The sequence below is a fragment of the Rattus norvegicus genome, chromosome 4 (assembly GCF_021556685.1).
Source record: "Rattus norvegicus strain SHRSP/BbbUtx chromosome 4, alternate assembly SHRSP_T2T, whole genome shotgun sequence".
NCBI classification, from domain to species: domain Eukaryota; kingdom Metazoa; phylum Chordata; class Mammalia; order Rodentia; family Muridae; genus Rattus; species Rattus norvegicus.
In genome coordinates this window covers 104,806,655-104,831,480 of record NC_141537.1, presented here as the reverse complement: position 1 = coordinate 104,831,480, position 24,826 = coordinate 104,806,655, and the positions used below count along the sequence as shown (strand labels likewise).

General features: G+C 39.0%; 1 protein-coding gene across 7 annotated transcripts in view; it reads left to right on the top strand.

Moving 5' to 3' along the window:
• Nucleotides 1–24,826, top strand: part of Kdm3a (lysine demethylase 3A) — a 44,221-nt gene that overhangs the window by 5,466 nt on the left and 13,929 nt on the right. For 5 of the 7 annotated variants that reach the window (XR_015685545.1, XR_015685544.1, NM_001389240.1 and 2 more), the window contains 10 exon segments: nucleotides 2,262–2,417; nucleotides 3,334–3,444; nucleotides 6,099–6,201; nucleotides 6,986–7,110; nucleotides 7,351–7,423; nucleotides 7,518–7,606; nucleotides 13,565–13,728; nucleotides 15,511–16,022; nucleotides 19,535–19,739; nucleotides 22,096–22,310. Coding sequence is in view for 5 of the 7 variants with exons in the window: in NM_001389240.1 (NP_001376169.1) it covers nucleotides 2,262–2,417; nucleotides 3,334–3,444; nucleotides 6,099–6,201; nucleotides 6,986–7,110; nucleotides 7,351–7,423; nucleotides 7,518–7,606; nucleotides 13,565–13,728; nucleotides 15,511–16,022; nucleotides 19,535–19,739; nucleotides 22,096–22,310 (1,753 nt within the window). In the remaining 2 variants the exon portion in view is untranslated. 7 annotated transcript variants of the gene reach the window in all.

Sequence of the window (24,826 nt, the reverse complement as noted above, 5' to 3'; positions counted from 1 at the left end):
ATATTTCTTTTCTTTTGAGCATATGTGTATGTTGTGTGCATGTATGTGGTAGAATCAGAGGTTGATGAATGCCTTACTTATCACCCTCCACCTTACTCTTTGACACAGGGTCTCACTGACCCTGGAGCCTGCTGACTAAAAACTGTGTGGCCACCAAACTTCCAGATCCTCCTGTCTCTTCCCTTGCACTGGAATGATAGGCACATGTTGTCTCATTTCGTGGGTGCCGGGAATGTGAAATCAGTCCTTACGCTGTACGTCAGATCATTACACATCATACAGAATAACGGTTCTTGACTTGAGGCTCAGGTTAGTTTCCTTATAGTCTCACATTGATTTTGTTCATGTAAAATCATCCATAATAAAGGTTTATCAAAGCTGGGCGTCAAACCCCAGATCTCTAATCTGTATTTTTTGTTTATGGTTATCTCTTTTCCGTATTTCTGATATACAGAAAAAAAAAAACACCTGTTACTGAAAGCTGGATTAGACATAAGGCTGATGTGAACAGATGAAATTCTCTGGCTAGGAAATAGGAACATGTCAGTTTTTGAATATGAAGTTGGTGTTAAAAGTTGGTGCCACTATTTGAGCGCTGGCAACCAAACCCAAGTCCTCAGTAAGAACAGCAAGTTCTCTTAACTGCTGAGCCAGCTCTTTGGCCCACAGTCTCAGTGAGTCTAAAAAGATACTGTGTAGATTAGCCAAGGTTTAGTATTAGAGTTAGCAGTATTGAGGTGGAAACTCATTGCCATCTATGTAGGTAGATAAGAGAAACAGATTAATTCAGATTAATTCAGAGAGATATTGATTTATTCATTTTAATAATTTTGTTAATGATTAGAAATTGTGTGCCAGTGATCCATGATGGCAAGCAAAAGCAGACACAGACTTTGACCTATTAGAGTTTATATGTCAGTCTTCCACAAATAGCCAACTGTGCGTGAGCATTAGGAAGAGAAGGTACAGATGTCTTCATTCCATCTACCACAGCAGATGTTGACTCTGGTAAGGAAAAGCCTTTCCAAAGAAAGGGTTCTTTAGCTTCTAGCGAAGAGTGGAAGCAAATGAGCTAGTGTCTCACTGTTGGGGAGTAGGAGACACGATCAGATTCTTAGATAAAAGATAAACTGAAATTCAAAGTGAGAGACTGGTTTGTAGGAGGAAGAATTTTAAATAAAAATAATTTATCTTCTGCACTGCATATTAAGTGATTTTATTGAAATCTGTTAAAGAAGATTAAAGATCTAGATTAATGACTTAGAGAAATGCAGGGTGTTTTTAGCAAATTTTATAATCTTCAAGATTTTATGAATAATTCCTGGCTCAGAGTTGCTAACAGACCTGCTCTGGGTTTGCGGTGAGTTTGTTTTTTGTTTTTTTTGTGTGTTTGTTTGTTTGTTTGTATGTTTTTGTTTTGTCTTAATAGCTTTATACAAACTGTAGTAGTAGTTACAGTGTTAAGGTTCTCAGACATTTTGCATGTCAGAAGCATAAGGCATTGCAATACATGGGAAACTTTCAAAGATAGTTTAACATTCATACCTGAAACTCTGTGGGTTGTGGACACAGCTCAGTGACGAGCACTTGCCCTGAGCTCCGTGGTCAGCACTGGCAAGCACAGGACAGCAGCACATCTTTAGATACTGATTTCTGTGAGTAACCAGATAAGCTTTAGGCTTCTCTGAGGTGAACTTTCCAGGTTAGTTGGAAGGGATATATAAGGCTTTGTGCTAAGTTCTTCTGATACTGGGAAACTCCGAAGGTGGATTGTGGTGGTGGAAGAGTCATCTTAAACCCACTTTTAATGTTGACAGAATTAAAATGCAGTGTGATAAGTATTTCTTTGGGTTTTAAATTCCTTCTAACTCTCCAAGATCATACTCTAATTAGCATATGTAAAACCCTTCTGTTGGAGGTTCTTTGAGTTCTGGGCTTTTAGAGGTCATCTTGAGGGCGTTGCTCTGGACTTTTGCATCCGGAAGTATTTCTTTGGGTTTTAGATTCCTTCTAACTCTCCGAGATCATACTCTAATTAGCATATGTAAAACCCTTCTGTTGGGGGGTTCTTTGAGTTCTGGGCTTTCAGAGGTCATCTTGAGGGCGTTGAGTGAACGTTGAGGGCGTTGCTCTGGACTTTTGCATCCGGAAGAAGTCTTTGAAACGGAGATCGAGTACCTGGTGGAAACACCTTGCATTCCAAGTAGGATAATGCAAGTATAGAACTTCATTTATAATTGAGTTTGCTTTGCTGTGTTTAGGTTTGTGTGGAGTTTGATGGAGAGTCTTGGAGAAAGAGAAGATGGATAGATGTCTACAGCCTTCTAAGAAGAGCATTTTTAGTAGAACATAACCTGGTTCTGGCAGAACGAAAATCACCTGAGATTCCTGAGCAAGTTATTCAGTGGCCTGCAATAGTGAGTAAAACTTGTGTTTCATTGAACTGACAAATGGAGAATATTTAATCCATTGAGGGTGAAACAAAGGAAGCATAATGTTCCTTTGAAACAGTAGTGTCATACATATAGCAGTGTGGAAGAGTTGGGGGGGCAACTCCTGACCTTCTGCCTACCCTGGTTGGAGCTCTGTGGTTTTAGGCAGGTCCCATGACTTTTTAGGACCTTATTAAAAATCAGGATGGAGGTAGAAAGTAGCAAGATGTACATTCACATAGTTCTTTGGTTTGGCTAGATAGTCAGCATTTGAAGAAAATTAGGTTTTGCTGCTGACTTTTTTGAAGTACATCTGACAGGCAGCAAAAATAGACCTGGAGAGGACATACCAGATTTCATGAGAGACAAGGTGGAGCTTGAAGGAGGAAGAGTCAGGTATAGAGTATTTGGAGAAGCCGGGAAGCAGGTGGAAAACGGCTAGACTCTGCAGGATGCTAGAAAAGTTCAGATTTTGTCTCTGAAGTGAAAAGCTACTCTAGGTGTTTGAACAATATAGGGCAGTAGTTACATTTCACCCTTTCTATTTTTTTCCAGCCAAGAATTTTCTAAAAACATACTCTGTCTCTCAGAAAAACATATATACACTTCTTTCCCACATAAGGTTTTGGGAAATCATGGATCTGTAAACCTGTGTGTTAATAACTTCCAAATGTACATCTGGTTTAAACTACTGGGTTTAAATAAATGTTGTAATCTGGTGGCAGCATAAATGTTAGGAAATCCTTGCAGTAAATAAAAACTTATTGGCTTTGTTACTTCTTTATGTGTAGAAAGTTGTCAGTTCCTATTTCCAGATTGATGTTGATAGTAGTTAAAATGACATAACACTTTTTTTGTTCTGTCTTGGTTTTTGTAATTTTTTTTGTTTGTTTGTTTTTAGATGTACAAATCTCTACTAGACAAAGCTGGCTTGGGATCCATAACTTCTGTTCGCTTCCTTGGAGATCAGCAAAGTGTATTTGTTTCCAAAGACCTTTTGAAACCTATACAGGTAAACTCTTGGCGTGTTCTTTAACACACAAGTAGAAGTTCTGCTCATGGGAGAAGTCAAATGCTCTTACTCATTGCCTATGTGCCTGTACCTCAACGGGAAGAATTTAGCAGAGTTGCTGTGTAGCATCTCTTAGGTAGCCTGTGGGTTTGGCTGTCTCTTGGGACACATTGATGATGTACGGTGTGGTGTGGAAAAAGGTAGGTGATCTCACAGTGACTTTTCAAAGTTACTGTTTATATGGGTATTCTATGCGGTCCTCATTCATGAGTCTTAGCTCTGCCTATTTGCCCAAATGTAGCTGTAACCCCCAGTTGTTATCATTCATGGCCCTGTGTGGAGTCCTGCACAGAGCAACAGTTTTCTGATTCCTGATGCCAGTCTCAGTTGAAGTCAGACACAGTCTTCTGCATTTTTTATTTCAGCTTTGATAGTGTAAAGAAATTTCATCGTGCAGCTTAGTAATGTTGTTTCTTTCCCACTCCATTTTCATCCTCTTTGTTTTGCCCCTAATAATTTTTGATAATTTCATTATTTTAAGTGCCCCTAAATGTTACAATGCTGTCTGCAGGAAAGTATTCAAGAAGGAAATGTACATTAGCTACTAAGTTTGGTTTACCCACGAGGTTCAAGGTTAATGGATCAGCAGCAATATTCCAAGTAAGATATCTGTCTTTGGACAGATATAAGATAAAACTGTTGCCTATTGATCAGTTGATGAAAATGTGACTAGAGTTCTTAAAATCCCTGTATTTCTCCTCAGAGCAGTTGTTCCATGTTCCCTAGTTCAACATTTTTAGCAATTGGGTAGTCAGTCCTCACCATCAGCAGTATTCACTAGTCACAATTCATGTACAATCAGTGTGCAGAACTCAGGTCTTTTTTTACAACATAAAAAGCTCTCATAAGATAAAGCTCTTGGATCTTGCTCATAGGTGATTGGTAAGAATTTGTTAAAAGGGAAGGACTGCTAACAGTGATACAGATGTCTCACTTTCTGAGAAGTGAGAGTAGTTTTTATTTTTGGCATTGCTTTCAGAATTTATAGCTTCGTGTGTCCTAGCTTTTCAGTGAAAGAATTCTTAGTTTTGTTTCTTAAGACTGAAAAATCCGGGTTGAAATTTTTATTCTTAGGAAAAATGCACTGGATTATCAGTGTGAATGTAACTACATATTACTATCAAGGACATAATTTTTTTTTGTTACTTTTTGCTGAAGAATGGTCAAAGTTCGTTTCTTTAGGGCATTATCTTGTAGCTAGACACTTCTGTATAATTCGGTGACAATTCTGTATAATTCATATGATTTACTTGCTTGCTGTAAAGTAATGTGGGTTACGCCTGAAAAATTCTTTCACATATGCAGAAGTTAAAATTGAAACTCTTGGTTTGCCTTGACATTGAATATGATAATCTGTGAGTAAGAAAGGGGTTTCTGAGCCAACTGACATACTAGTTGGGTCCTAAAAATCTCCTGGGTGAACTAGAGTTAGTCTGCCTCATTGGAGAGCCCTGTGCGGCTATCTTTGTTCTTTTGGAGTAGGAATTAGAGACTCATCTTAACGGTAAGAGCAATAAATGCCTTCAGTAAAAACACCCACATCTGAATGTTTAGGGATTGACTTTGAACATGACTTTGAACATACGTGGAGCCTCTAGATTTTATCTGAAGTTATTTGGCCAAAGAAATGTTTTGGTATTTTTTTTCTAGCATGGCCCCTTACTCCGAGACTAGTTGTTTACAGTGGGAGAAACAAGGAAAGCATTCTTGACTACCAAGTCACAGGTGAAAGCCTGAAGGCCTGCTACTTGAGGGCTCTGTGTTTAGCAGCTTTTTTCCCCCTTTGTCCTGTTGGGTTTGGCGGGTTATTCCTATTGGCAGTTTCTGTATAAATTTATCATAACTGGGTATGCTCACAAAACCAGGGAACTGTGGGATAGTGCCAAGATAGAACTACTGCCAAGAACAGAGTGTCTCAGAAGAGACTTACTCTGGAGTCTTAGGCTATTCATTCAGATTTTCTGTTTGTCCTTCCATCTTTTATTACAAAAGTGTATTTAGAATACTAGTTAGATTACATGAGTTTGTGTGAAATAATTTTTAAAAACAATTTTAACGAACTGATGGTATGCACCAGTCTCGTGTATTTTCTGGGTTTTCCCTCTCCGTAGGGTTTGGGATATAGAATATTTTTAAATTTGGATTGATTAGTTTGATTTGTATATTATTCTCATAACCAAAATTACACATTGACTCCTAGTGTATTATTTGAAAACAGATTATTTTATTTGTGTCCGAATGAGTGTGTGCCAGTTGTTGTGTGAATGCCCTTGGGGCCAGAAGGAGGCACTGGAGTCCCTGAGCTAACAGGCAGCTGGCACAGGCTCTGGGAACCAGACTTTTCCAGAAGAGCAACAAGTGCTTTTACCCCGGAGCCATCTTCCCTGCTCTTGAAGTTCCTCTTGTGTTCCTAACTCGGGGGGATTTAACTTCAGTCTGTTAAACACTTGTAATTGTTTAGTGGTGTGACTTTTAACCTGTTTAGTTCCCTGGAGTTGCAGTAGTTTGATACAGTCAAATGGTTAGTAAATACTGTTTAATCTGATTCAATCTTTAACTTTCATAAAGTCCTTTTCTGGTCTTTGATTTTACAGGATGTAAACAGTCTTCGGCTTTCCCTTACTGATAATCAGACGGTCAGTAAAGAGTTTCAAGCTTTGATTGTAAAACATTTGGATGAAAGCCATCTTTTACAAGGTACACAAATGATCTGTTGACAGTTCATGAGTTAGCCAGTGATAGACCTATAAGAAGCTAGAATTTAGACTTTTTACTTTTCATTGAAAGAAACAATGTTTTTTGAAGGAAACATTTCTTTTTTTGGATATTGGAGATTAGAAATTTCTTTCTAATTTAAAATCTTTTTAAATTTTGTTTGTTACCTTCTATATGGTACTATGTGACCAACAGATTTTTTTTTTTTAATACTAAAGCTCCTGGAAATTTGAGAGTTCAGAGGTGGTACTTAACAAAACCCAGCTATATTTTGACATAGACTTGCTGTATTTGGAATTTTTGTTAAATAAAGTTGATATATTATTTGAGAGCTGGGCACTAGTGTCTCATGCCTTTAATCCCAGCATTTGGGAGGCAGAAGCAGGAGAATCTCTTGAGTTCGAGTTTGAGGCCAGATTGGCTACACAGAGAAACCCTGTCAAAAAACTATAAAAAACTCAAAAGGCCATAATGTGGTACTCTGTTGTTGTTGGGTTTTTTTCCTTTTATTTACTGTTGTTAGTTTCTCAGCTTCATAGCCATAGCTTTTGCTCTATTTTCTTTTTTTTAACCTTAGCTTTTAGCCCCTTAGCAGTTCTCTTGCCGATTCCTGCATTAGATTTTTTTTAAAACTGCAAAGAACGGTGAGTTCACCTTTGATGAACTGTTTGGTACTTCTTGGTTCCATAGAATATGGTAATGTAAATATATTGCCATTCCTAGGAGAGAGAGTGGAAATTTTTTCTTTTTTCTCTTTTTTTTAAAGGTGACAAGAACCTTGTTGGTTCAGAAGTAAGAATTTATAGCTTGGATCCATCTACTCAGTGGTTTTCAGCAACTGTTGTACATGGAAACCCCTCATCCAAAACTCTTCAAGTCAACTGTGAGGAGGTAAAAGCAGTGATAATTGATGTCATCTTACAGAGTAGGACACTGTGCAGAGCCGCTGTGTTCTTGGTGCTAAACCCTTTCTTCTTTTATAAAGTGGCAGAGTTAGAAGTAAAAGGCATTACAGTTGTTACAAAATGGAGTTATTTGTCTGGTATCCTATTGTTGTGTTATTTATGTTAATTTTAAAGTATTGTTCTCAACAATTACATTTCTTCCAGTATCTTTGTTTTATTTTTTAAGATTCCAGCGCTGAAAATTGTTGATCCAGCACTGATTCACGTTGAAGTTGTACACGATAATTTTGTAACGTGTGGTAAGATACATTGATTAAACCTTTCTTTTCTCTTTCTTTCTCCTCACATTAAGCAAAAGAAGGAAGCTTATTTACTCACTATTCTATATTGTAGGTAATTCTACAAGAATTGGAGCTGTGAAACGCAAGTCTTCTGAGAATAATGGAAGTTCAGTTTCTAAACAAGCAAAATCTTGCTCTGAGGTAACTTATTTTGTCACTGTGTGAAGCATTGTTTAACTTTAATATTGCATGGCTAGTCTTTAATAGTGATGGAGCAGTTTGTTCTGTTCTTCTGTGCTGTTTTGTTGCTGCTGTTGTAAGTTCCAGATCTTGGCTATAATTTCTATACCCAAGCAGATGGAGATAATATAAGTTTCTAGTTCACTATTTTGGGTATCTAAAAGTTTCTCTCTCTCTTTTTTTTTTTTTTTTTAATTATTTGGTTAAAATTTTCAGTACATGACAATTTTACCATTAGAGTTGGTTCTGAAGGTAATTGAGTTGTACAGTTAAATTGGAAATTTGCCTGGCATGAGAGGAAGGGAAGAGCCTTAGGATTGTGAGAAGAAGGTTGTTGAAATGGGACCTTTAGCTCATGAAAATGGCTTGTGTTGTTCATTTGTGATTAAGTATACAGATGCATTACCTTTTCAGAGTAAATGGCATTTTTGGCTCAAAAAAAAAAAAAAACTGACTTTTATGGATGCCATGTAAGTTCAGATGTTTTATTTACTTTTCTGAAATATTCTTTGGGGCTATTTCTCATTTTGTCATTAGGACTTGTTGCAGGACAAATAAATTTTACAGTTTAGGGTTCCAAATGCGTATGTGCAAAGTGAACAATTTCCCATGTCATTATGTTCTGGGTTAGAACTCTGAAATTGGCTAGAATGATACCAGCAGACTGGTTATAGGATTTAAGAAGGACCCTTAAATATTAGGGTATTAAGACATGGAGAGTAAACTCAAGGAAACAATCTAGCTAGGGTTCTGGATCAAGGGCAGAATAGACTACAGGACCTTTACTGTACCTTTTGTATGTTTAGAATTGATACTTTTCCAGAGGTTCCTGAATGAAGGTAATGGAAATATTTTTCTTTCTTGCAAAAATAAAATGTCTAGGCTTGAACCTCTTTTTTTTTTTTTTTTTTTTTTCCGGAGCTGGGGACCGAACCCAGGGCCTTGTGCTTGCTAGGCAAGCGCTCTACCACTGAGCTAAATCCCCAACCCCGGCTTGAACCTCTTTAGTGGAGACTCAAATAGTTTTGGAAAGAATAAAGAGGTCATTGTAGAAATTAATTAGAAATTAATACTATGTATTTTCATTTAATTTCACATATACCAATTTATGCAACCAGAAAGATGTTTACTATGTGCTAGATATCTGGAGGACAAGTGGCATGGGAAGAGAAAGGAAGCACCTTCAGAGGTAGGAGGGATGCCCTAGTTTAGTTTTGAGTGTATGGTGTGATTTGGGATGCAGTGACAGCAGAATCATGGGCACTAGTTCGCTTGATGGTATTAGCTACTGTAAGAGGATGTAAAGTGATCCAAGAGGGTAGCATTACTTTGGCTTGGTGGAAGACTACATAGGACTGAGGAAGTAGGGGAATATCCGATACAGTAACTGACCTGAACAATATGAACGTTTGTGCCTTGGAATACACCAGCTCTAGTTTACAAAACTCAAATTAGGTGGTCAGGTGATTGTGTACAGTACTGTGTAGTTTCTCAGTATAGGGAGGGTCTGAGCTGTTTAGAGATCCTTATTCTAAAAGAAATGGATATTAAGTCTTTTGGGGAAGAAGTATTAAAGGACTAAACAGGAAATGATTATAGTGCCTCTGTCTTATGGTTAGGCTCACAGAGGATCTTGCCTGGTAATTCAGTGTTGTTAGAGGCTATGTAAAAGTGGAGAGAATTAGAGCTGTGAGATTTTGACATTGGAGGAATTGTTGACAGTCTGTTACAGAAGTGAGTAAAGGCCAGATAGCTGAATGCTCCCTGTTCTGGAGAATGCATCTGCTTACATAGAAGTGTGGTAGGAATGAGTGTCAGGTCGGGAAGGGGTCAGGGAATGGGGATGGTATACCTTGTTTGGACATTAGAAAAATTGTCCTGATATGCTGACAGAATTGGGGTCAGTAGAGACTTCTTGGTGGGGTGTGTGTGTCAGCTCTTTAGGGTGTGGATAAGGTAGTTAAATCTGGTAAACACATTTAAGGAGACACTTAGAAATATGCATAATGATCCTCTGCCTGACTCCCTCTGGTAGGAAAGGAAGCAAGACTTAATCTTTGGGCACATCTCTATGGTCTACTCATGCTCAGTAAGTTTGTGTGATCTTGAACCCATTGTTGGACACAGTAGAAACTTTAAAACTTAAGCCTGAGCTCAGGCCTAGAGATAGAGTATTAATCTCTACATAGAAAAAGGAACAACATTCCTTACTTTAAAAATACCGGTGTCCATTAGGCACTTTTGTTGTCCCAGTTACTTAGAAGCCTGAGGCAAGAGGATCCTTTGAGTTCCCCAGGTTATAGTGTGTTGTGCTCATTGGATGTCTACATGAAGTTTGTCATCAGTATAGGTGAGCTTGTTGGAGTAAGAGACTAGCAGAAAAACACCAACTTTAGTTCTTAAACTAAAGTCATGCTACTCTAAAGGAAATTGGAAGTGTTTATTTTTACTTGAGTGTTAGAGGCTTGAGGAACCTGCTATTACTTTAAAATTTATGATTAGTCAAGAAAATATAGGAAAGCAAAGAAATGGTAGCCATTCCTCTGTGCACCCTTCCTTTCGTGTATTACAGAGGCCTGGTGTTAGAATATTCTCTTTTGAAATTAAAAGATTTTTTCCTTGATTCCTTGTGAATATTTTCCTGTATCAGTATTCTTTTATATTCTGTGTGATTTTATAATTGAGAAAGCTTTAGAAACACTGGCCTGACCTAAATTTTACAAGAACCGAAGAGGTAAAGAAACAAATAAAAGCAAGCAGTTACTATAGATGTCAGTGACGAGTGAATACGGTAACACTCTTGGCACCATTCTCCCAGTGCTTGTACTTCCCAAATACATGGCACTGGCACAGGCTTACTTTTAACGTGGTCTTTGGAAGACAAGAGCTTAGGATTAGGTAGGTGAGATGTTTGGCTGTGGTGTGGTTAAGATAAACATGCTTGCCAGTGTGATATCTGGCTCCTTGAAGGTCTTCTCTGCCTAGCAGACTATTCCTCAGAGTTATGACACTGCTTGGTTAATTGGGAGAGTCTGCTGAGGAGTGTGAGCCAGCAGTGACTTTTTTAGAATACTGTCGTACACTCAATTATATTATCTCCGTCTGCTGGCAGGGAGGAACTATTGCCATGACTGGTATAGAAGACCTTCAGGGAAAACTCTTCAGGTAAGAAGAAACTTTGACCTTTGTCAAGTCAGAGGCCAGTGCAGAAGTGTGTGCGTGAAATGGTTGTGGATCAAGAGTTGTGTCCCTGTTAAGTGGAGTCTTAGGCAGGGTACGGAGAGACATTCATTCTTCATTTCCTGAAGAAAAAGCACTCTCAGTTAAGGCTGATTTTGTTGCCCAGTGACATAATTGAGAACATCTGTATGAGATTTTATTGCTTTAAGAGAGCTTATCTCTAAGATTGATTTACCTGTGTGCCAATCACTGTTGTAAATGTTACCATCACCATATAAACAGGAACAGTGGCTAAGAAGTACCAAAAACTTGATTTCAAACCAAGGTTTGATATCTGAATCCAGTGATTTTACCCTCTGTGTTGCACTTGTTACTTTTCTTCAAATCCTTTCCTTTTTGTGGTGAATTACCATTGTAAAAAGAGCAGATTCCTCCTTTTCCCCCTCTTCACCATCTTCCCTTCCAAGGAATATTTACTGCATACTGTATAGGAGATATTAATGTATTGTGGTGAGCATTAATACTGCCCAACTTCTCAAGTAACTTCTAACACCTATAGCTACTGAAGAAGATGAGGTGCTACTGTGTCTGTCATCCACCTGGTCATTCATAAATCTCTCCACCAGGGTTCCTGCTATTTGCCTTATGTCAGACATAAAGGAAATAAAGGAGCGGGCCTGTGCCCAAATGTACATTGTGAGGACACTGAGAACAGCTAAGTAAAAGAGACTTTCACAGTGTGACAGGCGCTGTAGAAAGGGCTGCTGGATAAAACTAAGGAGTGGCTATAGGACACTATTTTGCAGTGAGTAACCTGAAATTGTGAGGACATTAGTCAATTTAAGGGCAAGAAGATGGAACCAGCCAGCCGCTGAAAACAGTTGGCAGAAGAAATAGCAGGTACAAAGCCCAACCTAGAACAGGCTTTTAGTGTGTTTGAAGAGAAGCCAGTTCAGTTGAAATAGGTTCATTGAGATGGGACTGATAGTTGCCCAAAGACTGGACCATATGGGATTCTAAAGCTTTGTCTATGGTGGGTAGGAGCATCAGGATTGGGATTAGCAAGAATGAAGAGAAGTCAGTCTAGTCTGGGAGAAACACAGTAGTAGTGTCACAGAAATGGATACATTGAAAATGGAGTCATGATTGATTGATTATTGATTGGGTGTTGGGAATGAGGAAGATGAGGAGTTTCTTGACTTAAGTAGATTGATACTTTACAAAGTAAAAATACATGTATTCTACAATTTATGATCTAAATTTTGAAGTAGTTTGGTTTTGGAGTGTAATTTAAGAATAAACATTAGTATAGGAACTCTAGATGTATTCAAAGGAAGGGAGATGGCAGATGGAAGAGATACTTGAAAAAAGGAAATCTTGAATAAGCATTTTTAATGATTTGGTAATTCAGCTTTTGAGACTACTGATTTAATAAGTGATTATCAAAGAACTGTATGTCAAAAGCACCTTTAAAAAAATAAACTCAACTAATTTCTTTATTTAAAAGATTAGGAGACAAGCCCGGAGGTATAAAGTTGACTGACCTGAGAGTGTAGTCAACGTCCCAGCCCTAAAAAGCAGTACAAAACCAACAGAAAGTTAAGTTGAGTTAGGTTGAAAACAGTAGAGTCAGAAAAAATTAAAAATTTCTGATTTTTCAGGTGTTTTTTTTCTTGTGTGCTAGATAGTCTTCAAAGTTGCCAGAATAAGTGAAAAAATGATTTATGATTAGACAGCATTTAGTCTGTTGACAGTTGTCAGGTTTTGTTTTTGTTTTTTTTTTCTTTTTTTCGGAGCTGGGGACCGAACCCAGGGCCTTGCGTTTGCTAGGCAAGCACTCTACCACTGAGCTAAATCTCCAACCCCAGTTGTCAGGTTTTAAAGACTTGAGGAAAGTTGTGTGTCATTGTTTAGGTGTTGTTAGGTTTGGGTTGGTGAATGTGCGGTCTGGTAGAATGGCATGACTGAGGACGGCATAGGACTGATGTGCAGATGAGTAAGACGGTAAAAGTGGATAGATAGACTGAAGTGGTCTGGAGGTTTTTGAGTTTTGTTTCTTCTTCTCATGGTAGGAAATTTTGTTTCTATTGCTAATAGAAATATGTGGATCCAATATTTTTACTTTTACAAAGGTAAAATTGTATGCAAAAGGAAGGGGGAAAGATATTCTAGCTTTTTCCCATAGGCCAGTCATGACTTAATATTTTTTCCAGCTTGGGGTGACCTTTGTGATGACCCACATAAGAACAAGAGTCGTGTCCCCAGTCTCTATTGCATTGCCAAGGCTTGTGTGGTACCCCGTAGGTTCCATTGCCTACAAGAGTCCTAAGTGTCTGGTCTCCTGCCAATCTATGCAGTAAGTGCGTGGTGGGCACTCAAGTCATGTCCAGATGAGTGCATGTGAAACAGCTACCATTGAAGCTGTCATGTAAAAGTTCACCTCTGCTCTGCACATCACATTAATAAAGCAGTTGCCACATCTCTTCCTCATACAGTAACAGAGTTCCGAAAAAGATAGGATGACTTAAATTTCATGAAAAATAGAGTGCTGTATTTACAGATTATTGCATAAGTGTCCTTGGTATTGAGTTTATCACGTTCATTCTGCTGGTCTTTATTTGGCAATGGTGTTGTGCTTACTTAGTAGTAAACAAAGGAAATTACTTTTAATTCATTAACATACGGTAACTGCCCACTAGGGATCTTGTATTTAATATCTGTTGTTTTGGTATCTTCTAGGTCTCTCCCAGTATGTGTCCTGTACAGTCTGTTCCCACAACAGTGTGTAAGGAGATCCTGCTTGGCTGTACTGCAGCAACCCCATCTAGCAAGGGCCCAAGACAGCAGAACACTCCCCAGGCAGCCAATTCTCCACCTAACATTGGAGCAAAACTTCCTCAAGGGTGAGTAGTGCTCTGTTCAGAGTGTTCAATCACAGAAGTAAATCATTTTATTCACAGCTCATTGTTTCTGTATCTCATATTCCTGGAGCATTTTCATAGGAGCTACGTGGGTCAGATTGATCAGGGACCTTCAGTGGTGCAAGTACTAGAGGCACCCAAACATGGAAGAAAAGGGAGCGAATTGGTTATATGTAGAAGACTTTGATCAGTGGGGGTGTGAAGGAGAGGGTGGCACATGCATTGAACCCCAGTGTTAGTCAAAATGTGGTTATAGAGAAGAGCTGAACACAAATATATGGAACCAGTGCCTTGCCTGTCAGTTCACAGGTGAAGAAAACAATGGGAAGGTTAGAAATTTAAAGTAGACAGAGGGAAGGATTTCTCTTGTGAGGAAGTGATGGTTGTATGTGCAGTTGATACAGACTTGAAGATGGGTCAGAGTGACTCTGATGTACAAAAGTCAGGTTGGAAGATAGCTGTAAAAAATGTGGGAGAGAGTACATTAATTAACTAGGATAAAAGTGGGTGGCAGCCTGGGATGGAGCTTGAGGAGCAGTGCACAGTGTTGGTTGACTTGTATGCAAACCTACACATACATACATGTACTAACGTGCATATGTATGCTTGAAGGGCGAAACAGTTGGAAGTTTAATAATACCTAAATAAAGATTTCTAATTTAAAAGTGTAAATGAGAAGTACTTCTCTAGAATAAAATACCAGATTTGAAGCAACAGCACTAAAAGAAATAGTATAGAAATAAGAGTGTTGTTTGGCTAGGCAGAGAACTCTAATATGAATTCCCCAATAAATAGTGGGAGGGGACTGGGAAGATTGCACAGCAATTAAGAGCTCTTGTTCTTATAGAAGACATGGGCTCAATTCCCAGCACCTACATGGTGGTTCAGAATCATCTATAACTCCAGTTCCAGGGGAATCCAAGGGCACCAGGCACACAGGTGGTGTGGTACACATACATACATTGAGGCAAAACACATAAAATAAATCTAATAAAAACAATACATTTTTAAATATATGGAAATTTCAAAGAATAAATAAAAATATTTTTTAAGAAGTAGAGGAAATAACGAATAACTTCCCATGTACAAGCAAATAATTAGTTTGTCCTATTTGCTTTGGGTCCTGGCCACTCCCGGTGGCTTGTTATTAATAGCAGAAAAGTGTTTTATGCTGCCCATGGTTTGTAGTGTTAAATGTGTTTCGTAGTTGAGGGGATTTCTATTACTTCTGATACACATTTAAGATTTTGTCTTGATGTATGTGCCTGCCATGAGATTGCATTTTCACGTTTTGGTAAATAAGAATACTTGTTTTCTCTTTCAAATTTAAATAATTTTTATTTTGTTATATAATTACTTTAGTACAGGTTTTTCTGGAATAGAAAAAGAAGAGATTAGGTAATTGGCCTTGTGTAAATTTTTAATTTGACACATTAAAAATAACTGAATTTCCTAACTGCTGTATACATTTCCTGGTTCCATATGATAATGTTTGTTTTGAGCAAATGCTAGTTCATTACGCTGTAAGAAGTAGAAGTCCTGAGCGTGCAGGGAGCATTTAAAAGTGCGTTTTCCTGAGTGTGTAAGACACTTCCCCAGGGCCACAGGTGGTGGTTCTCAACCTCAGCTCACAGAAACCTTTCCAAAATTTACTACCACAGCAGTTTCTTTTTTCTGGCCGGTTGCCATAGCAGCAACCTGTATTGTTTTAGGGTGATAAGAGATAAGAGAGATCTAGATGCTACTTCTCCTCCTGTTTTTCAGATGTCACAAGCAGAGTTTACCAGAAGAAATTTCTTCCTGTCTAAATACAAAATCTGAAGTACTGAGAACAAAACCAGATGTTTGCAAAGCAGGATTACTTTCTTCAAAATCTTCTCAGGTTGGAGCTGGAGACTTGAAAATTCTGAGTGAGCCCAAAGGTAGCTGTATCCAGCCTAAAACAAACACTGATCAGGAGAGCAGACTGGAGTCTACTCCACAACCAGTCACTGGCCTTACAAAGGAGTGCTTGGTTACAAAGACTTCCTCTAAGGCAGAACTGGACAATGCCACTGCTCCTGAACTGCAGAAGCGTCTAGAGCACACAGCTTCCACACCCGATGGTCTTTCAGACAAGCCAGAAGTGGAAGCAGGTGTCACTAGGCTTAATAGCTGTTCAGAAAAGAAGGTTGGACCTTCAGATTTAGGTTCGCAGTCACAGAATTTAAAGGAAACTTCAGTAAAAGTCGATCATGACAGCTGTTGTACAAGAAGCAGTAATAAAACCCAGACTCGTAAGTGTTTCAAATCTCAATTGGTAAATGATATGTTTCTTCCCTGTGATAAAAATATGTGAATGACTAGAAATTTCCCCCTGCAGGGCCAGTGTAAGTCTTCATTAACATTTTCATGCTGCAGGGACGCCATCATACCTTTGACTTAAAATGGGTTAAATCTGCTTTGGTGGTTGCTTTGTCTTCATACTGTTGCTGTCTTTGTAGCATCCAGGTTGGGACAGGAGAGGTGGAACTTTGTGGTCTCACACAGGTAGTTCGCATATATGTGTCACTGTGTCATTCCTGTCCCCTTTGTTGAACAGGGTTGGGAACACTGAGCACAGTTTTTAAAGTTAGGTCTTGGCATACTCAGTTTTCAACCTAAGTGCTCTTAGTGCAGAGAAGAGGGTACACCTTGGTTCCTACTTCCAAGTTGAACTTTCCTAATTTGAAAGTTCATAAATGTTTTAAATTCAGAACTTAAGGCACCAGCAAGATACTCCAAGTGGACAAGTTGATTCTGACTTCAAGTTGTACTAACACTTTAGGCCTATAAGAAACACGTGGATTGAGTTTGGTCTTGGGTCCTATCCCAAGCCATCTCAATTAAGTATATGCAATAGTCAAGCCCCAAACCTGCAGATTGACAACACTTCTGGTCATAAGCATTTTGGGTAAGGATTATCACCTTGTGCTGTCAGTCCATTCTAATGAGGGCATAGTAATCAGAAGTCTGTTACTATGATTAGAAGATCAGAAGGACCTCAGCATGTCAGAAGGTTCAGAGTTATTACAAGAACGTAACCTTTGACACCTGACTTATATATAAAAAAGTCAGCGTGGATTTTATAAAGTTATTTAAATCCATGAAATGAATAAAAAAACCTCATTCAGAAAAAAGCAAAACAAAACAACATTGTTAGCAAGATGGCTCAGTTGGGTAAAGGTGTCTGCTGGCAAGACTTGATGACCCAAGTTCAGTCCCCAGAAGCTACATGTTGTAAGGAGAGACTGATTCCCTTGCTGTCCTTTGAACTCTAGGTGTGCTGTGATGTATGTGTGAACAACCAGACCCACACTAATGTGCTAGAGGCTTCTGACAGCAGAAGGCAGAATGGTTAAGTTGACTCCTCAATCTTGTTAGTCTAGTGTTGGTTAAAATAGAGAAATACCTTTGCCTAGGGATTCTTCCAACCCAACTTTGTCATTCTTGAGGTTCAAGTTGGATAGAGCAGTTAGCTTGCATAAAATTAATTATGTAAAACACATACTGTTTCTTAAGAGTTATGTAACTCCCAAGAGAAAGTGAATATTCATAACCATGTATCTGTTCTATTTATTCTTTTTGAGTCATCAGTCCTCACAGCTCGTTTTTGAAGCAAGTCACTTTAGTTTCTGTGAAGAGGCAGTGAAAATCCTAGATGAGTAAACATGTGGCAGGTGCCCGAGCAGGCTCTGGAGTTCAGCTTACTCACTGCAGCGTAGCTGCCCCTTGTGTGGACTAGCGCATGCTGACACCAAGTGTGGGGTCACCGAGAGTAGGGTCACAGCCCACTAGGATTGCTGGGTTGTGCCCACTACAGTTGTTTGTGGGTACAGATAGACTCTGGAAAAGGATTCTGTCCCCCTGCTTCACTTAGGGCTACACAAAGCAGAAGTACAGTCAAGTACCTGTCTCTGTGTTCAGTTTGGCACTACTTCTCTTCCTAAGAGATTGTTGTCCTTATTAAGCTTCATTTGGACAGTTTAATTTACTAATCTGTGATACTTCTTTTAAGCCAGATCAAATAAAATAACCTTAGGATTTCACCCATCTATAATATGTTGAAGCCTGGTCCAACTCTAAAAAGATAGTGTTGAGGTATCTGAATAATTAAAATTATATCACTGCTACTATTTTTTTTTTAGTTTTACAGGATATTTGATTATTGTACATAGAAAATTTAACTGCTAGCAAAATATAAAAAGCGTAGTCAGATGCAGTTGGGTGTGTCCCAAAGAGATGCAGTTTGGATGCCTCTAAAAGCCTTCATAGAAAAGAATGCTAAAGAATGGAAAGGTCCTGGCTATGGATGGCCTTTAGTTGACCCACCATAAGGTGAAATAGTTTGGCCCCTACTGACTTGGCTTAGACTCCCCTTCTCCCCCTATGAAGGTGACTCCGTCTCAGCCTGCCAAGGTATAGGGAGAAGCTAGAGACTTCTTTTATAGAAATTAGACCTTTGAGATCTTTCTGGCCCTGGCTCTCCCTCTATGTTTGAGGGGACTGGAAGAACACCATGGAAGGGAGCTCCCAGTAAGAGATAGGGATTTTCTCTGTGCGCTAATAAGAACCACAGAGAAACAGCCATCAGTGGGGCACAAGGTAAAGCAGGATTCTAGGAAAGAGAGCTAAGGAGTCCTCTTGGGTTTGGAGGAGCTGAAGAAAAAGGTAGACTTGCTCCTCCATAGAATGACACTGATAGAGATTTCTAAAGAGCTAGTAGCTTACTTGTAACTAGTTATTTGTATATAGGTAAGAAAAGAAAGTTTTCTCACTGAACTAGCATGTTTTTATCTTTAAAAACACGTCCTGGGTCTCAATTGATGTTACAGTTTTTCCCTCTTTTGCTCTTTCTTTCACTCTTCATAATGTTGGTTGGAGTGAGGACTGACAGCATTGCTTAGCATTTTACTGTGTGCTTTTGTTTTGAGTTTATTTTTGTCTAAGAACTCATACACCCCAACTTCATTTGGACCCTTAGGGAAGGTCTTTTTCTGTGAGATATTTCCTAAGTCTCTTGGGTTGTGTTACGTTCCTCCTGCATTATTTGGGTGGCCACAGTAATTGATTCCCTTTGTTTGCTGCGACAGCTCTACCTTTTCCTCTAGAAACTATATTAATGTTATGCCAATTACCACGTACAACATAGAACCTGAGTTTACTTGGGGTCTTGTTTTTAACCAGTGCTCTTAATCCTACAAGGAGGTTGGTTGCAAGTTCAGCAAGTATAAGGCAAGCGATCCCTTGGGAAGGCATTGATAAACTAGCTCTTGTTTTGTAGACTAGCAGGAGAACAATTAGGTTTTTATTTGAATAGTTTTTGTTAAGGGTACTTTATGAGAAATACTTTCTCGTTAAATAGTTTCTTTTTGAGCATGCAAATCAGCAGAGCAGCCATTTGCAGAGGCAGACCTGTGGGTGTGCCTGCTGTGACTGCACTGAGTATATTTAGAGGCGGTGGTCTCCTGGCAACTAGCATTGTGAAGAAATGGGTGCACTAAATTGTAGTTGTAAGTCCGACTGTTGAATTTGGTGGTTTAGATGGCCAATCTGTTTGTTTGTTTGTTTGTTTACAAAGACCAGAACTTGCTAGTTGTTGCTTAAATTATCTTTTCTTGGGCTATTTTTCAGAAATTTTAGCTGAACCAAAAATAGAAGTGTCTTTACTTTGGGAATGTTGACTCTCTTTACTAGAATTCAGTCAAATGTTGATGTTCTGTTCTATTCAGAGATGTGAGATTTTATTTCCTTTTTCTTATTTTCCTAGCCCCAGCCCGGAAGTCAGTTTTGACAGACCCAGATAAACTCAAGAAGCTACAGCAGAGTGGAGAGGCCTTTGTTCAGGATGACTCCTGTGTTAACATCGTGGCACAGCTGCCCAAGTGTCGGGAGTGTCGATTAGACAGCCTGCGCAAGGATAAGGACCAGCAGAAAGACTCGCCAGTGTTCTGTCGCTTTTTTCACTTCAGGAGGTAAGAGGAAAGGCTAAAGTAATCTGGTCTCTGCATACTTTCTCTTCTCAACAGGACATCTAGAATATAGAAATTGTATTTTTACTATGTGTTTGGTAATGTAGACCTTTCTCTTACTCTTTTACACTTTTCCTCATACACCCCAGGCTGCCCTTAATCTCTGAGTAGCCAAGAATGACTTTAAACTCCTGATCTCTCTGTCTCCATTTTCAGAGTGCTGGGATTTACAGGCTTATGAAACCACACTTGACTTAATATGGTGCTGGGAATAGAATCGAGTGCCTGTTAAACACAAGCACTCTACCACCTGAGCTAAATCCCCAACCCCTTTTCATATATGTAGTAAAAAACATTAAAGTACAAACTTTTCAGATAATTGTCATAGGAAAGTACATGGGTAATTTTCTCTTTATAGTACATTTTTAGTCTTTGGTCAGAAAGTATGTTTGGGCACACCTTGTTGGTGTATTGTATAAACTTTTGACTCTTCACCAAAGCATAAGGAGTATCCATCTTCTGCAAATATTTTGGAATTTCTGTACTGTATGTATGTATTACACAGTTGCCCACATGTCTGTCCCTGTATTCTGAAGGGATGTCAGGGTCAGGTGTATGTTAAGGCTCTCCTGCCAAACTGCCCTGAGAAAGGGTGCACCACTGTGCATGCCCACTTGCGGGGCTGTTCTTTTGCCAGCATGGAGGGGCATGTGTATAATTTTTTTGTTTTCTTTTTATTTTCTTCCATTAAAATTTGTTCGTATTATATAATTTGTTGACTTTTCTATTTGTGTGGTGCCTCTGTTTTGTTCCACTCCTATTTAAATTAGATTAATTACAATTATTAAGTACATTTGTCAGTATTCCAGTGAGATAAAGTAGACACATTCACTGTTTACTTCATGAACTCTAGAGTAACCAGAAGAAATGAGTCATTAATAAACTGATGTTTAAAAAGTAGGCAAAAAGAAAATTCTGCATTTCCTAAACCAGTACGTTAATAATGCTCTCCTCCCATAGATTGTTAACAATTAAATAATAATTTACACAACTTCACTAGAATGTCAGAGTCTTCTAGCAAGTGTCAGAAAAATTAATTGCCCTAGGAGTATAGACAATGTATTAGAATCTGATGGCTTGGCAGCTGTTTATAATTTAAAATTTGAAGTCCTCTTAACCTTCACTTTGGAATAATGTCTCTTACTCTACCAGTGGGATTATCTTACTTCTATTAGCATATATTCCCACTATACAAACACTTGCGTTTATGATGACCTTTTCATACATGTGTAATTTCTCCTGATCACTCCTTCACGTCCACTTCACAAAGAATCCTTCTTTGGCTTGTCTTTTTTTTTTTTTAAATGTTTGCAATTTTACCATGTTTTTATTGTGCTGTTTAAAAAATCAGATTCATTTTATTCAAATTCCTTTGTCTAGAGTGAAGCATGAAGCAACTTTTTTTTTCTGTTCTGAGACATGATGTTCTGCATATAAAGAATAGATAGTACAGATGTCGAGATATTTTCATGTTCAGCTAGTTCTCATTATAAGCAGTTGGTGCTTTTGTCTCCTCTTGTTGTCTCTGCCTATTAATCTAATTTAAAGTATAGTTTAGATGTAAGCTGAATATTACTGCTGAGCTGGATTAAGTGTACGGGTCATCAGACCACACTTGGGTGTTTTATGTCAACTTTTGCTTCCAGCTACAAAGAAAATGTCAGGTTTTAAAAAATAATTAAAAGTAATCCACGGCTTCTTTTTTTTTTTTTTTTTTCCCCAGAGCTGGGGACCGAACCCAGGGCCTTGCGCTTACTAGGCAAGCGCTCTACCACTGAGCTAAATCCCCAACCCCAATCCACGGCTTCTCAAACCTTCCACATATTAAGAGTGCATTCTGAGACTGTGTTCAGCCTGCCTGTCTAGTTCTTAGGTTCTGAGTTCCATTTTAACATTGCCTTTGCATGTCTTAGGAGCTCACACTCTCAAGAGCCTCTAAAGTGTCTACTGTCCACATACACCCTCCCACCTGTTTCTAATGGTTGTTGGTTTACTTATTTTTATTTCTTACTGTCTTTGCTGTATAGATCCAGTTCTAGTAGAAATTGTCTCTGGAAGCTACACGATAAACTTGGGTCGCGTCCAAAACACACCTCTCTCTCATATACCCTGTCTAGCCTGCTTTTAAAAGAAAAAGTGATTATTGTTTGTTATGCGTAGTTTTTTAAATCCTTCCAACTTACTGGCAAGTAATTGACTGCCATTAGCCATGCAGAGTACAAAAAAGCAGGAGAGGCTTTGTTGACTGAAATATAGTATTTATGTGGTAAATCAATCTTGTGTGTTTTCTAACTTCCAGGTTACAATTCAACAAACATGGTGTTCTGCGGGTAGAAGGCTTCTTAACACCAAACAAGTACGACAGTGAAGCGATTGGCTTGTGGCTGCCTTTGACCAAAAATGTTGTGGGGACCGATTTGGACACAGCAAAGTATATCCTGGCCAATATTGGAGACCACTTCTGTCAAATGGTGATTTCTGAGAAGGAGGCTATGTCAACTATTGAGCCACACAGTAAGAGCATCTCTTAGGGCAGGGTGTTTGAGTCCTGCTTGACTTTTGTTTCTTTCTGACACCTTAGCTGCACGGATTCTATCTTCACCAGCAGCCTAGGTGGACGCTACCATGACATTGTGGTCTTCCTTCTGTAATAGTTTCTTCTGAGATGTTCTGTCTAGAGTTTGTTGTGGGACAGTTCAGAGGTGTAGTATCCCTTTTGGTTTGAAAGGCTATCATGAGTTGTTGGTGGCATTTGCATAGCCTTACCAGATGTGTAGGCTCACCAGAAGGTGGGGTGAAACCTCAGGTTGATTACAACAAAAGATTCTTAATTTATATGGTGCATATTAAAGACAGACCAGAAGCCTCCTGAGTCTACTCTGTGGGGTTAGGTTCCAGGTGTTTGAGTGGAACCAGCTCAGATGGAGTCAGTTGTTCCCACATCCTGGTTGGAAAGCACATAGCTGTAGATGCTAGGTCAGTGTGAGACTGCACTCTACTCTTAAGATCACTCCTTCACTATTAGGAATCTACTCTTAGGATCACTCCTTCACTATTAGGAATCTACTCTTAGGATCACTCCTTCACTATTAGGAATCTACTCTTAGGAACACTCCTTCGCTATTAGGAATCTACTCTTAGGATCACTCCTTCACTATTAGGAATCTACTCTTAGGATCACTCCTTCACTATTAGGAATCTACTCTTAGGATCACTCCTTCACTATTAGGAATCTACTCTTAGGAACACTCCTTCGCTATTAGGAATCTACTCTTAGGATCACTCCTTCACTATTAGGAAGCCTAGTAAGCTCCCAGGGTCGGTGTTGGTGACAGAGAAGAGGTGGACTGCCTTCGTATCATTACAAGGCAGTGTCTGGAAGAGGAACACTTCTTTCTGTCTGAAGAAATGGGATAGCAAGCCAGAAGTACCATTGGTCTCTGGTGTCTGTCATTTTGGATTTTGAATAACCATGTATGTTTGAATGGCTGTGTCTATACCATTCTTAAGTATTTCGGTTGTGCTTGCCATAAACAACTGAAGCTAGTTTCAGCACAAAATACTTTTGATAAATGTGAATCCTGTTATTTCTCGAGATTTTTAAGAAGATTTATTTATTTTTATTTTATGTGTATGAGTGTTTTGCCTACATGTTTGCAAATGCACAGCATATATGCTGGTGCTCACAGAGGCTAGAACCACCCCTGGAACTGTATTGTACATGGCTGTGAGCCTCCATGTGGGTGTGGGCTGAACCTATATGCACTAAGGGCTGAGAACTGAAGCTGTACTATCTGACCTTCATCTGTACCCGAACACCATTCATGACAAAGGAATTTGAGTAAAATGAATCTGGCTTTTAAACAGCACAATAGAAACATGTTTTTCTGTAAAGTTACAAACATAGGTTTTCTCTTACATGCAGACCTTAAGTTGGAAAAAGAAAAAATGACATCAAAGCCACAGTGGGTCTCTTGTGAAGTAAGAGGACTAAAGAAGGGGATGTGAGGGAGTGATCAGTTCTTTACAAGAGCAGAAAGTTCTCTTGACTGATGAGGACGAGCCCTCTCTCCTGACCTACTTCTTAGATTTGGGCAATGGAATCCAGACAAGTACCTGGAGCTCAGGAACTCCTGGAGCTGCTGGGGTTACTTCGAAGGGCGTGGGGGCGGGTTTAGAATTATGCTTCTGTCTAGGTTCAGAAGCCAGAGGTCTTTTTAAACTCTCCTCTGTGCTCTGGGTAGAATAAATGACACACATTTTCCACTCTGGGATGGGTTCCTTCTGAAATGGATGTGGGTAAAAGTAGTGCATGTAAAGAAGCCTGACTCAGTGGCTGCTCTTGTGGCGTCTACATTTGTCTGCAGTGCAAGGCGCTTCTTTGAAATGTATTAGTTGCTTCCTTCCTGATTCATCAGACCTGCCTTAGGTTTTAAGAAAGTGATAATGGGGTTTTCTTTTTTTGTTATTATTGGTTTTTTATTTTCCCATACTGAAAAAAGTACAGGGAGTTGTCTTTTAAGATCAGAATTAAGGAATTTTCTCTTCATAGTGGATTTTTCTTTCTTGGTTTTCTGATCATCCTGTTCCTCTTACATAAGAAGCTGGTTGCATTAGAGAAGGAAATGAAATAGCATTGGGTGATAGTCAAAGAGATCATCCTGCCAAGAAGGCTTAGTCAGTCCTTACTATCTTCCTGATAGTAAGAGCAGGTGTCCACCACAGGCTTTATTATCTAGTAAGTAGTGGAATAGAACAGAAGCTCATAAACTTTATAAAATGCCTCAAGCTCTGTTGTATCTTGTGCCTGGCCCATTTCATTGTAGTACAGTAGTAGTTCTTTGTTGGTATTGGAATGAGTCAGTGTAAACTGAAATGTCATTGGTGTTCAGAGTAAAGAGTCAATTCACCACAGACTTGGTGTCTCTGTGGAAGAAGAGTGCAACAGTGTTAAACCAATGGACACCAACTTGACTGTTCTGTTCAACAGTATTGAGCCTCTTGCCATTCAAACCAGTGCTCCCCTGCTC